The sequence below is a fragment of the Pseudochaenichthys georgianus genome, chromosome 13 (genome assembly GCF_902827115.2).
Source record: "Pseudochaenichthys georgianus chromosome 13, fPseGeo1.2, whole genome shotgun sequence".
In the NCBI taxonomy this organism is placed as follows: domain Eukaryota; kingdom Metazoa; phylum Chordata; class Actinopteri; order Perciformes; family Channichthyidae; genus Pseudochaenichthys; species Pseudochaenichthys georgianus.
In genome coordinates, this window is record NC_047515.1 from 25,120,966 (window position 1) to 25,134,557 (window position 13,592).

Sequence of the window (13,592 nt, forward strand, 5' to 3'; positions counted from 1 at the left end):
AATTATTTACTGAGAGATACTGCGTTCCATCACGAGAGTCTCTGATACACGTGTAGTCCACGTTTGAAGCACACGTTGAAAGGTGAAGCACGTGTGTGATTTGTAGCTATGAATAAGGAGTGCCAGATCCTTTGTTTGCATACAGTTTCAGCCTCACAGCCATGTAAGATGAGCTGCGTTATCAGTGTTTCCCAGGATGGAGTCATAGCAGCGGTGCTAAGGCAGTGACAAAAGACGGTATATAAATATTATACAAATAACACAATACAGTGGGTTTGATTACAATTTTATTTTAATTGACTGGATCACAAGTGCTCAAAAATCAGCTTAATTTAGTGCTCATCTAAAATTGACAAAATTGCTCAATTAAGCTGGTCTCCATGGCGATATTGAAGATGGTGATGATACTGTTTTCAGGGAAACGTCTTTAGTTTAAGTCTTCCTCTGATCCTTCGGTGTCCTGAAACGCAACACATAATGTTACTGACATTGAATAACTACTAGAGTTCACTGTATTTTACAGCGAGAAATACTTTTATTAAAAATCTAATCGCATGACTCAATGTTTAGCTTAGCATCTAAAGTTGTTTGAGTAATTCTAATTTCAAAGCATCAGATCCATGTCCTACCATAGGCTCCTGGGATCTGATAGTCATGGCGTGTTTCTGATATGAAGAGATGATGCAGTCTCGCCTGGTAAGAGAGGAACAGTGTTATTATGCCAAAAGGTGTTCTGTTCTATTAGCTTTTCTATAGGACATAAAGTATTTTTTTTTTTGATGTGATTTTGGTGGGTGGGATAAGTTGCTCAGACTCACTTGCTGGTGATGCCTCCACCTGGTGGGAGCCCGGGAATCTCTTGGGCAGCCAGAAACTTGATCACATACAAAAGGTCAGGTTCATCATCTTTGGACTTCATCATCTGGACTATTTCTGTGAAGGTAGAGAACATTATTCTTATTAATCAAGAAGCAACAGTTGTTTGAATTTGTTGTCTTCTTGTTGGAGTAGAGAAGCACCTTCCACTTTCATATCAATATGTTTCTCCAGCTCTGCCTCCTGCTGGAGCGCCTCCTCTGTCACCTTGGGGGAGCCAGAGAAGCAGACGATGATGATGCTTATGTTATCCAAGCTGCCCTGCAGAGGGAGACAGAGATATCAAAGAAGACTGACAGGAGGCAAGGTTTAAGTTTAAACAAAGTAAGCTATTATGTTATTGATGGTTTCTAGTTACTCTGCATTTAAAGAAACATATAAGAAGTATATAAGTTACACTTTGGGACTTGTTATGCAGTATGTTAAACTGTACAGGTCTAAGGGAGATCAGTTGTGTTTTGGACAGTATATAATTCTCCAATGTTGTCACGGTTGAGAACTTATAGAGGATGTTTATATTGCTAATTTGCAATTGATTTTTAAGTCTGTCGCTTTAGGAAAAATTATATATTAAGTAGCCAGGCCATTATTAGCTTATTTCAAATGTATGGTATTAGTGTAAACGCCTACAAACTATTGATGAAGTGAACTAAGCCTGTTGCTTCTCACCTCAAAGGCATGACTAGTGAGGCTCAGTGTATACTTGAACATGAATACTTTCAACAGTACTATTCAGTAAGCCTTGCTGGGGGAAATAAATAGCAGGCCATCCCAGCCTGGATAAAGCCTCTGAGCTTGTGTGTACTGATCGGTAACACTGAGCTCCCTTCTAGACTCACACTTATTCTTAATCCGAGCCATGTTTAGCATTTCTTCCATCCTATCCCATGTCTTGGGATTCCGTAATACATTTATTTATAGACGGGCTAAGGGCTCGTCAGTGTTCAGATGAGCGGTTTACTAACAAGCATTAAGAGAAGTCTTCTTACATAAATCCATCATGTCACAGAGGCCATGCCCTCAGTATACACCTGTACCCTGTGCCCGCTTCTTAATGTAAATCTTCCCAATCATATTATTATCTGTTGTGTGTTGTGCTGAGTTTGGAGTAATGCTGAGCTAAGACTACAGCAATACTACTACTGTACTGTACAGCAGATTCAATTAATATATTGTATGGTCTAGTCTGCTTTTAGGAAACATGTATGAGACTGATGAGACCAGTATTAAAAACAATCCAAATTGAGTTAGAATATAGAACGCCTGTTCCGAAAAACACAAAATAAGATTCTTTACAGAAAATAAACAATTAAGAGAGGTTCCTAGAGTTGATTGACAAACGGCAATTCATTCACATGAAAGTTTGAGACAACCATTGTAGAAAGGCTTCATTCAGCCACAACCTGTGTAATGGATTAGGCTGGGCTTTATAACCTCAATGAATATATGCAACCCAGTCTCATGGCATTTCGTGTTATAGTCACAAAATTAATCTATTGATTCGTGTTCACCAACACGATTTCCCCACTTTTTTCGGGTCTCACAGAACGATTTGAAAAGCAATGTAAATAATAACAAATTAGAAGGAAAAAAATATTTTTAAAAATACAGATTTCAGTATTCTGACACAGAATGATTTTAGAAGCAATGTATTTCTATTGGTAGTATGTTTTGTGCCTGCACCAAATAATAACAAATTAGAAGGAAAAAAAGATTTAAAAAATACAGATTTCAGTATTCTGAGGCTCTGAGCCCCATTTCTTTTCCTCGCGGACGGCAAAAAAAGTCCGATATTATACAATTGAACATAAAAACAATAATCGTAGTTTGATATTGAGTAAGATCATGTTTTTATGAACCACACAGCTCCACAAAGACGTGGTGCAGGCACGAAACATACTACCAATAGAAATACATTGCTTTTAAAAAAAATCGTTCTGTGTGACACGAAAAAAATGAGAAAATCGTGTTGGTGAACACGAATCAATAGATTAAAAGTATTTCGTGACTATAACACGAAATGCCGTGAGACTGGGTTGATATATGATGCTTACCAGCCTTTATATATATTTTTTATTAAATAGTTCAGTTTTTTTTTTTCAATTTTAAAGCAATTCATATCCATTGGTGGAACTGACACACAGATATCAAATCAGAAGTTGGTGTTTTTACTAGGGTCAATCACTATTCTATCCCTCACATTACATTTAAAACTATTTTTCCAATTTTGACATTCCATTGATCATTCCTTCCTGATTCTGAATCTCTTATTCAATTTCAAATGGTTGAAGAATGAATTGTAAAAAGTATTGTTTTGTATCATTAACCACTCACAGTTAACATGTTTCTGTCGGCATCACAACAAAGCCTTGTTGTCGCTCTACCTATTGTTCCCTGCACCTTGTCTGTATTCTTGATGAATGACGCCTCACCTTATAGAGACAGAGGTCAATGACTTGGCTGCAAATGTCCTTCAGGTCATTGTTCACCTGCAGACGGCTGTGCACAAAGGCACACAGTTCCTCGTTACCAATGGCGTCCCACACACCGTCACATGCTAGAATCAGGAACTGGTCTTCGGGCGTCCTCTCCAGCTCGTACACTTCTGGCTCCGGAGACACTAGCTGCTCTGTCTGCGGCCTCCAGTCCACTTCCTTGAAGTCAAAATCCCCCAGAGCTCTGGAGACGGCCAGCGAGCCGTTGACTCTTTGCAGGGTCACGGAGCCTCCAGCGTTCTGGATGCGCTCCTTTTCTCTGGGGTTGAACGGCTTGTGGTCCTCTGTATAGAAGACCACCTGGCCTTTACGGCAGAGCAAGGTACGGGAGTCCCCACAGTTGATAAAGTAAATGTGGCGTGGTGAAGTCAGGACCACTGCTGCAGTGGAGCCACTGTGGTCCCAGTTGTCCTGGCGAGCCATTTTGTGCATGTGTCGATCAATTTCCAGGAAGCCTTCACGGATGCCCTCCTTCACCTGCTCAGGGTCCTCGTTGGCTTTGATCCCTCCTGTGGGAATTGAGGGGAAAACATTATGTTTAAAGGTTCACGCCATTCTGTATAGTTTGACGCGGCCATGTTGATTGTTGAGAGGCCAACACAGATGGACACATGTACAGTGTACACTAGGGGTCTTACTTGTGTTTGATTTGTGAAATTCCAGGCTCAAACATTTAAAAGTCAGTACTAAGACATCCCTGCCTGCAGAAGACACCATCTGTGTGGTTGTGCAATTATATAGTTGAGACAACTTTGCTGATTAAGTTTAAAATACAAATTGGAGAAGAAAAACATTTTTCAACAAGAAGCCTAAAAAGAACATTTGGCGATAAAAGTTAGCAGTAATGTAATCATGGTACCTTATCTTCTCTAGTAACCAGTTAATCATTAGTTTGTGGCTCTAAAAGTATAAAACTTGACATCTTAACAAAGGTCAACAGCTCAGATTTGTTTTGATCTCTGAACTCACTACTTTATTTTGCTCTGTGGCCCCCAAAAATATCAGAATATCAAGAATTATTTGAGAAGGTAAGAATGTTATTTCCTTTTGTATGTGATTTTCAAGGAAATGTCACCATTACACCTAAGTTGTTATCCAACGCTTACCCTTTAAATAGTGCCATTGAAGGCTTAGTTTGTAACTCATTTTGAATAAACAGTAGCCTTCTTTGTAATGCAAGATATATTTTGAGAAGTTAATGCAGTTTTAAATGATGATGTAAGAATAAGTTAAAACGTTTAAATAGCCAACTGTTTCTTCCTATTAGTTTATTGCACAGATCTTTTGATTCCGTGGTCCAAAGCGACTACAGTAAGTTCTCTGTAACAGCCACAGAACATTTGAGAAAGTATCCCCTTACTGAAAGCATTTTCTGTGCTACATCACAACTTGAATATTAAGAATCATTGCTCTCTACCTGTTGCCAGGATGTGTCCCAGCAGGTTCGTGGAGCAGTACTTTGCCACTGTGGTGCCTGCATGTCCATCAAAAACAGCAAAGTAACCCCACTCTGTCAGCTCTCCTTCCAGCTGGGGCTTGCAAGTGTGGGCATCCTCCATCTGGGACCTCCAGCCCTGCATGTTGGCCATAGCGTAGTTCACCCCCAACTTAGATCCCCCCTCTGACACATGCTTCTCCAAGATGGGTCGATCCAGGTATGGGCTAAGCATTGAGCCGTCTTCATCAAAACTGTCCTCCTCCTCAGCGCCTGTTTCCTTGGGGCCCCCTTTGAAGAAAAAGGTGACCATCTTCTCTGTCTCTTTGGCCAGCTGGCGGAGGAAGGAGGGCACCTCCACATTGCTCGCCCGCCGGGCCATCCTCATCGCTCCACGGAGCCGGTGTTCAAGCTTCCTGCTCGGCTTGGCAGTAGTCCGTCTTTTCCGGGTGCCCCTCTTCCGGCCCTGTGTTTTCCGCAGCAGGTCCAGCTTAAAATGTTATCCTTAATCACCGACACGCAGGTAAACAAATATTCACTTAAAAAAGAAATAATCCTGTTAAATAAAAAACGATGTTGTGTTTTTGTTAAAAATGATCAGGCCCATTTTTGCATCTCTTTGGATATGTTCTGAGACCATCAGGTGTCTTTTCCCCTCTCAGTTTCTATTCTCTATGTCTTCCCCGCTTCTCTTCTTAACCCGATCTGTATAAGCTGTTCTATTGGCCTATCTATTTCTGTTTACTTATCCCTCTGCTCTACCCCTCCCCTCCCACTACCTCTCCCCCTCCCTCTGTCTTTATACCACTGCTGGATAATCACTTAGCCCTCAGCACAGGTGACCTGTGTCTGCTGCACTCTGCACACATACATGGATTATGATCATGCTGTTTTACAACATCACAGAGAGGTCCCATCATGGGCGTCGCCTGGGGTAGGCATCCGGGGCTTTAGCCCCGGATATTTTTTCTTTAACCCCGGACAAATTCTCCCTCAATAATATAATACATTAACCGTACTTTACCTAGAGGATGGTAGAATTGTAATTTCCCGTGTTCAGTTAATGCAACAGAGGCAACCACCAGACCAATCAGAGAGTTGCATGGAAATAAACGTGTTTTATTGGCTGACAGGTACGTACCTCTCCTCTGACGCGGAGTTTCTGAAGATGGACATTAGACATTTTTTTAATAAAAAAGATGGCAACTCTCAAGTGGTGGCTCAAACAACAACCCCAGAGCCACTACCTGAGCCAGGTGAACAAGGTATGTAAATGTCAGTAAACGTACAAGTTATGCGAACATGTAAGCAAAGCATAAATTATAGCTACGTTGACGTTACTTTGAATCGCGGGGGTAAGCTAAACCGTTAGCAAGCCAGATATATTATATCAGAGCTGCCAAGTCTCACCCTTTGAGAGTGAGAGTCACGCAATTTAACCTCTTCACACGCCACACTTGCCATTTTACACGCTTCCCCCCCCCCCCCCTCTCACTACTTTATAATTATTTTTTTATTTAATGATATATTTCCATAACTTGTTGCTTGAGGTTTGCCGTAGTTCGAGTCAGGGATAGGGTGAGCCCGCCCTATTCTGCCCCCGATTGGCTGACCGAGAAAGGCACCGTATATAAACCAATCAGAGGCATCTTAGGGCGGGTCATTGCGTCTGGTCTCTATCCTATGAAGAACCCATTTTCATCTGAAGCGGGAGGTCAAACGGTAGGTAATCACTTCATTTTAATTTTACAAACACATTATTTTTATTGTTATGAAGTCAACGGTGAGTCTGACTACGTGAGCGTTACACAAGCTGCTGGTGAGCAGTGTGGCAGGTTGCTGCGGTGGGTTTAACAACAAACAACCGTGAGTTATAGCCGTGTTAGTTAAATCATCACCCCGTGTGTGAGCTAATGGATGCTTGCTAATGAGCTAAGGGAATTTACAGTACTGTACCTGTGTTGTTTGCATTTCTGTCTAATAAAATATTCAATCAATCAAACAGTAACATGTAGCTATCTTTTAAGACTGGATCATTCATTCCTTAACTGTACTTCGATGTATGTCTGATGTTTGTCTGTTAGTTTGAAAGTCTGAAAGATGTCAGATAAGAAGAAGAAGAAAAAGAAGCAGCAGAGAGATCTGCTGTCATTCTGGGCCAAACTTGCCAGGTCAGAGGAAACAGTGGAGGAGGCTTTGGATCTCTCAGTGAATGACAGAGCGGAGGAAAATGAGTGTCCAGAGGGCACAGAGAATGAGACTGCAGAGGAGACAGAAGATGATGATGTAGAAGACATCTACATCCATGGGTGCCCTGTCACGTCATCCACAACACTGCCAAACAGGCTGGCCTGGGCTTTTTGGAGGTGAGTTGAATCATGTGTGATTTCTATGACCAACCATATCCGTTATGCCTAATGTCAAGTTTAACAGGTTGTTTGTTATGCTGTGGTGTCATGTGATTATAAATCATCATGTATTGCAGGTGTGTGGATTTGATCCAGAGGATCTGACTGTGGATGTGGGATACTGGTTTAAAGGAAGCACCAATCGTAAAGGTTACCTGACGGGTATGTGCAGTCCAAATGAAATGCAGAAGAGTTAAATTAAATTGAAATTAAGATGTTCCATTCTTGTCATAGAATTCTGTGAGCTCCATGGAAGCGAGTATTTAGAAATACGTTTCCATTCCATGGTTGAGCCTGGAGAGGTGTTTGACCCGTACCCTGCAGCAGTATGAGCCACTGGCCAGCTACTTCAAGTCATCAGGTAGGCATTATATTTCAATGATCCAAATGAACGAACGAGTATTATAACAGACTGAAGTAAGTAAATGTATGTAGTATGCACAACCTGTGTTTTTTGTATTCACAGATGAGAAACAACCAAGGTTCAGGAGGCTGTTGGAAGCATTCTCTAACCCAATGACAGAGGTGTACCTGCTGTTCTATCAAGCAACGTTGCCAGTCTTCTCCACCTTCAACCTCCTCCTCCAGAGAGAGAAGTCCTCCATCTTCCTTCTACATGATGAGGTACATTGGGAAGGTTGGGATACAGTATGCTAGTAATAATGTACTATGTTTGTTCCTTTTTTCATTAGCACTCTACTTCTAGATTAAATTTAATTTTGAAAATCTTTTCTGAAATACAAATGTTTAGATACGGAGTTTCATCCGCAAGTTGCTTTCGAAGTTTCTGAAACCTGCAGCACTGCAGCACCAGGAATTGCATGACATCCTCTATAAGGACCCATCACACCAACTGCCAGGTAATCCTCCAAGTTTCACATCAGCAGATGCACATACACTATCCACTCACTGATCTCACTCACATAATACTGTTGGTGTTTGTTAGAGGGCTGCTTGTGCAGACAAGTTATGAGTTTGATCATCTCATCTCATCACACACGACCACAATGGAAACAAGTCCACAGGACTTTCCTATGTTATCCTTTTAGCCCAAATGAGGGACTGTACCTTGTGTCACTGATGTGATGAAGATACTTAAAGGGGTGCTTTCAAGTTAGCTATTGTGGTTGTTGATGATTGCTAAAGTGACTCAACACCGGTCTTATTCCCAGTCTCATACTGACATGTTGGTGTTGGGAATGAGAACATATTGCATCAATCTTTCTCCAGAATCACATACAGCACCTTAATGAGGTGACGTTGTTGATTTATTGTGTCTCTCGTAGGAGAAAAGCTGGTGATCGGCTTCACTACTCGAGGTACACTCAACAGGCTCCTTGATGCAGGAGACATTACACCGCAGCAAGTGCAGAGGTTCCAGCAGGCAGCAGTGGCGTTTCTGGTGGGGGCTGTGGAGTCTGCCATGAAGAAACCCCCCATGAGAGAGCCCCTCATAAAACATGCCATGTCTCTGGATGTCCAGCAGAGGGCAGAGTGTGGAGTGGAAGACGCCTTGTACTTTGTCCACAGGTTAGTTGGGTTATCAAGTCAAGTACATTTATCTATAGTGCCAAATCACAACACAAGTTATCTCAATATACTTAATAAGTAGAGCAGGTTAAAGACTATTGGCACATTTTCTTAATAGATTGTAAAGTTTAATGACCACATCTGAAAAACAACCTGTTTCAGCTACATTACTTTACCAGATCAGTGCACATTGTGTTCTTTTTAGGTTTCCTGAACTTCTCCCATACAACGGACCTGATGAGCGTGACAAACTGGGTGAGGAGTTTCTGGAATACCAATCCATGGACATTGCCATGCCCGAAGACCCAGCCACGTTCGACATAGAGAACTTTTGGGGGAACATGGCATCAATGAAGAATAAGGTAAGAATTATTCTGCACCCTTTGAAATACCCATTGACGTAATCAACTTAATTCTATACAAAAATACTTGAGTAATTAGGCTTCCTACATTTTTCAAAGGTGACCGGGATGAGCAGATTTGGGAGGCTCTCTCGTATTGCCAAGTTGGTGTTGGTACTTCCACATCCAAATGCTGATGCTGAACGAGTGTTCTCTGTGGTGGGACTGAACAAAACCAAAACTCGAAACAGTTTGGCTCTTGATGGAACTCTGTCATCCATCATGACTGTGAAGATGACAAACCTTGAGCCACAGTGTTTCAAATGGGAGCCCCCTCCCTCTGTCATCAAGGCATCAAAATCAGCCACAAACACCTACAACATGAGACATGTCATGTAAAAGAAAAAAACATAAACAAAGACATGCACTTTATTTTTTTATAATATATATTATATATATATTATTCAGGTTCTAATGTTGTTACACTTAAAGAAAAAATGCACTAAAGGAAAAGGCTGCTATTGGTTCTTAAAAGGCTGCTATTGTTTCATTATATTGACATTTTATAAATAAATGTATTTTATTTGTTAAACTTTTTCTTGTTACAATTGTTTTCATTTCTACTTGTGATGGTCAATTATTAACACTATATAAGCATGAGAAGGCCGACAGTGCAGGGAGAGCAGCTGGCATGGGGGTGAAGACATCACAACAGTCTTAATGTTAATTTAAATTGAGATATTCCTCTAAATCGACGTTAAAAAAGGCCAAAAAAAAATCGTCGTCGAACGCATCAACCCCAAAAGTCTCACTCCTACTTTTTACTGAAACTTGGCAGCCCTGATTATATACACACTTTGTCATACAATCTAAATGTTGTATTTTTTAGCGTTACCTGGTGATTTCAAAGAAAGCTCTCTGGGAAAGGTTGACTAACGGCCCGTACACACTACAGGCGTCAGAAAAGCTTGAAGCTGGGCGTGTCCGAGGCTTGGCGCTTTCTCGCGCCCAAGGCGACCAACAACCAATCAGGAATCTCCCGCCCGCCCCCGGCATACAAAGCAAAAAAAAGCCCGGCTCTTCTTTACTATTGCCAAAATGGATGCCGGTTTTGTAGCAACGGTAGCGTTGGTTTATTCAATGTCTCGCAGGAGGCCACGTATAGTGCGTCGCTGTTGGGTACATCCGATACTCAGAAAACATCTGCAACGGGGGGAATACCACGTTCTTGTCTAAGAGATCCGCCTGGATGGTGTACTGTTTCAGCACATCTGCGACTCGCCATCTGCCTACGGTACGTTTTGTGTATTTCTACTTCTTTAATATGACTCTGTATATAAAGAGAGAGAATGCATGCAATGGATGAATGAAGTCTGTGATTTAGTTCAGATGAATGACATTAATTAAGATAGCTAGGTAAACGCAGTATTGTGTGTGTGTGTGTGTGTGTGTGTGTGTGTGCCTGTGGTATGTTTGTGTGTCGTTGGTGTGTGTGTGTCTGCCTGTGGTGTAATTGTGTGTCGTTGGTGTGTGTGTCTGTGGTATGTCTGTGTGTGTGTCTGTCTGTGATGTGTGTGTGTGTCTGCCTGTGGTGTAATTGTGTGTCTGCCTGTGGTGTAATTGTGTGTCTGTGGTATGTTGGTGTGTCTGTGGTATGTTGGTGTGTGTGTGTCTGCGGTGTGTGTGTCTGCCTGTGGTGTAATTGTGTGTCTGTGATGTGTGTCTGTAATGTGTGTCTGTCTGTGATGTGTCTGGTGTGTGTGTCGGCGTGGCGTATAACTTTCTTTTTTTTTTTTAAATCATGTATATTACTTTTTTCTCAGGTACCTGGCAACCGGTGACTCGTACAGGACCATAGCATTCAGCTATCGGGTCGGGCATACAACAGTGGCTGTCATCGTGAAGGAGGTTGTGGGTGCCATCTGGACCGCGCTGGTCGAGGAGACCATGCCGGTACCACAGACGGAGGACTGGAGAGCCATCGCTGCTGGGTTCCAGGAGCGCTGGAACTTTCCAAATTGCGTTGGTGCCATTGATGGGAAGCACGTGGTGATCCAGGCTCCGGCACATTCTGGGTCCCTCTACTTTAATTATAAGTCCACCCACTCCTTGGTACTGCTGGCTGTCGTGGATGCCCAGTACCTCTTCAGGGTAGTGGATGTCGGAGGTTTTGGAAGGAGCAGCGACGGTGGAAGCCTGCGGAATTCTGCATTTGGAGAGAGCCTCCGAGATGGCAGTCTGCAGCTACCACCTGACACCGTCATCCCAGGAGCAGAGCGGCTCGGCCTTCTCCCCCGTGTCTTCGTTGGAGATGAGGCTTTTCCGCTGCTGGACAACCTGCTGCGTCCGTTCCCTGGACGTCACCTCACAGGAGGCTGTTCAACTACCGCCTCGGCCAGGTTGGTGGTTGAATGTGCGTTTGGCATCCTCTCATCTCAGTGGAGAATGTTCCGGATGTACCAACAGTACACAGTTGATCCGGAGTCTTGTCAGTTAAAGTGTTTCATGCTTAGCTTAGCTTAGCATCAAACTAGCACTGACATAATGATTCCTGGACGTTATGTGACAGTATTTCTGAGAAAAGGTCAGCTGAAATGGTGGCATAGTTGCCACTGCTTTACGTGTCGACAGCATGTTTGAACGTATTTGCAGCAGTAAATGTGGCTGTTTGGCCACTGACGTTGCCATAACAACACCTGCATTTAAATGTGCAACCTCTTTTTGTGACAGATTTTTGCATTCAATTATAATTCTTCTGATTGATATTTCCTATTGACAGCTAGTTTCTATGTGAACATTATGAGATGGACAGCCAGCTAACAAGCTTTTTATACAAATATTTCAGATCAAAGCCAATCCAGTGGGGCTCCTGAAAGAGAGCAAGGGACACTATGCTCCCAAATATTAAGCCTTGACCCGGGACCCCATCTTAAAATTGATATGATCAAAAAATTATCTGCATTGTCGGAGGCCTTTTTTCCTCATTATCATGTCAAATTATACAGCTTTCCTTAGTGTTGAATGCAGAAAGAGGACTATATTAGAGTATTAAGTGAAAATGACTATTAAAGTGTGATGTGAATATATTAAGTGAATTACTCAAACTGCATTTGTAGGAATGATTATGTCCTATTGGCAGATAACTACTCCAACAGTGATATCTACAAGAGATGTACATTTAACTATTTTCAATTGGTTAGTATTACATTTTGTGACTGTGTGGTGAAACTCATTTTAATGAAGACACATGTGTGTATCTTGAAATTCATTTATTTGACAGAGCTGGAAACTGATTGACTTACATACTTGTTTGTGTTACCTACACAGTCATCACAGATGAGCCACACAGAGTAGAGGATGAAGAAAGGAGAACAGGAGAAAGGGACACACAAGAAGGAGATACAACAGACAAGAACGACAATGGAGACAACAATGAACAGGAGCACCAGAACAGACAAGAGTCAATGGGTAACATGACTGATGTAGGGACTGCAGATACAGGGCCAAGGCAAGTGAGACATCACTGCTTTCCATCCAGCATGTTTGGCCAGCAAAAGAGATAATTTCAACCGCAAACGGCAAGAGATGAGGGATTATTATTTCCTCCTTCCATCCCTTTTTTCTGTTTAATCTGATTACTAACAACTTCTAATAATTTGACATAGTTTATGATTTAATTGGAAAATAAAGTGTTTTAAAATAATAAACCTGTTTCTGATTCGGATTCTTTAATTTTTGTTGACATATGGGTGTTGAGAGATGTATCGATATCTCTTGATGTTGCTCTCAACGTGCACAAGATTGATGCTTTTAACTTCATCATTTAAAAAAATCTTCCTGGGGGACCCCAGAGGAGGTGAGTTCCCTCAAAATAGCACTTTTTCTCTGTTTAGGTAATTCCGGTGTAGTGTCCCCTCGGCAACAGATCACTCAGAGCTGGTGATTACTTTCCTGCATTTCAATGGACAGCATAAAAGGACACGTGAGCTGGGTTCTGGTGCTCAGATTAGCTATTGATGATCACGTTGATAAATCATATAAAACCAATCACACAAAAACATGTTGCTGTGACTGTGAGCATTACACAATTAACATTAAACTAAACAAACACAACAGTACGTTATTGTCCTTATAAAATAAAAACATACATTTTGTCCACCGAGATAATACAGGCACCTTACCCTCAAGAGATCCTCACGTGCTATGAGAATCTCCCACAATCCATTGCCGTAACAAAGCTAATGCAGGCACACGTTTGTGACACCAGATGGCGCAATTGTGTATGTGCGTGTGGGGAGTCTTGCAGTAGAAAATGTGTCTAGCGCTGCCACTGTGGGCTAAGCCCCGAATGTTTCCAGGTCCAGGCGACGCCCCTGGGTCCCATTATCAGATTTACATAGGGATTTTATGCCTGATATATACTTCATCCAAATAATTTCATTTTGATCATTTGTTTAGTGAGAAATAGTCTGAGTCAACAATACCAAACACTTGTTTCTATTACAAA

The 13,592-nt window shown here is 41.9% G+C and overlaps 2 protein-coding genes across 3 annotated transcripts; one reads left to right on the top strand and one right to left on the bottom strand.

Moving 5' to 3' along the window:
* Positions 1 to 306: 306 nt before the first annotated feature.
* On the bottom strand, positions 307 to 5,891 carry ppm1na (protein phosphatase, Mg2+/Mn2+ dependent, 1Na (putative)). Of its 2 annotated transcripts, XM_034097845.2 has the most exons (7): positions 5,831 to 5,891; positions 4,789 to 5,272; positions 3,309 to 3,880; positions 1,020 to 1,137; positions 819 to 933; positions 630 to 693; positions 307 to 460 (listed from the first exon to the last, which is right to left on the bottom strand). In XM_034097845.2, the coding sequence occupies exons 2-7, from the start codon at positions 5,192 to 5,194 to the stop codon at positions 428 to 430; spliced, it is 1,308 nt and encodes a 435-aa protein (XP_033953736.1). In that variant the 5' UTR covers positions 5,195 to 5,272; positions 5,831 to 5,891; the 3' UTR covers positions 307 to 427. The 2 variants fall into 2 exon arrangements, with proteins under 2 accessions (XP_033953736.1, XP_033953737.1); XM_034097846.1 differs by lacking the exon at positions 5,831 to 5,891 and having other exon boundaries at positions 1,020 to 1,083; positions 4,789 to 5,518.
* Positions 5,892 to 6,583: 692 nt separating this feature from the next.
* On the top strand, positions 6,584 to 9,484 carry LOC139434980 (uncharacterized). The gene is made up of 7 exons (XM_071205253.1): positions 6,584 to 7,172; positions 7,539 to 7,575; positions 7,681 to 7,838; positions 7,966 to 8,074; positions 8,501 to 8,744; positions 8,950 to 9,106; positions 9,206 to 9,484. The coding sequence occupies exons 3-7, from the start codon at positions 7,731 to 7,733 to the stop codon at positions 9,482 to 9,484; spliced, it is 897 nt and encodes a 298-aa protein (XP_071061354.1). The 5' UTR covers positions 6,584 to 7,172; positions 7,539 to 7,575; positions 7,681 to 7,730.
* Positions 9,485 to 13,592: the final 4,108 nt, after the last annotated feature.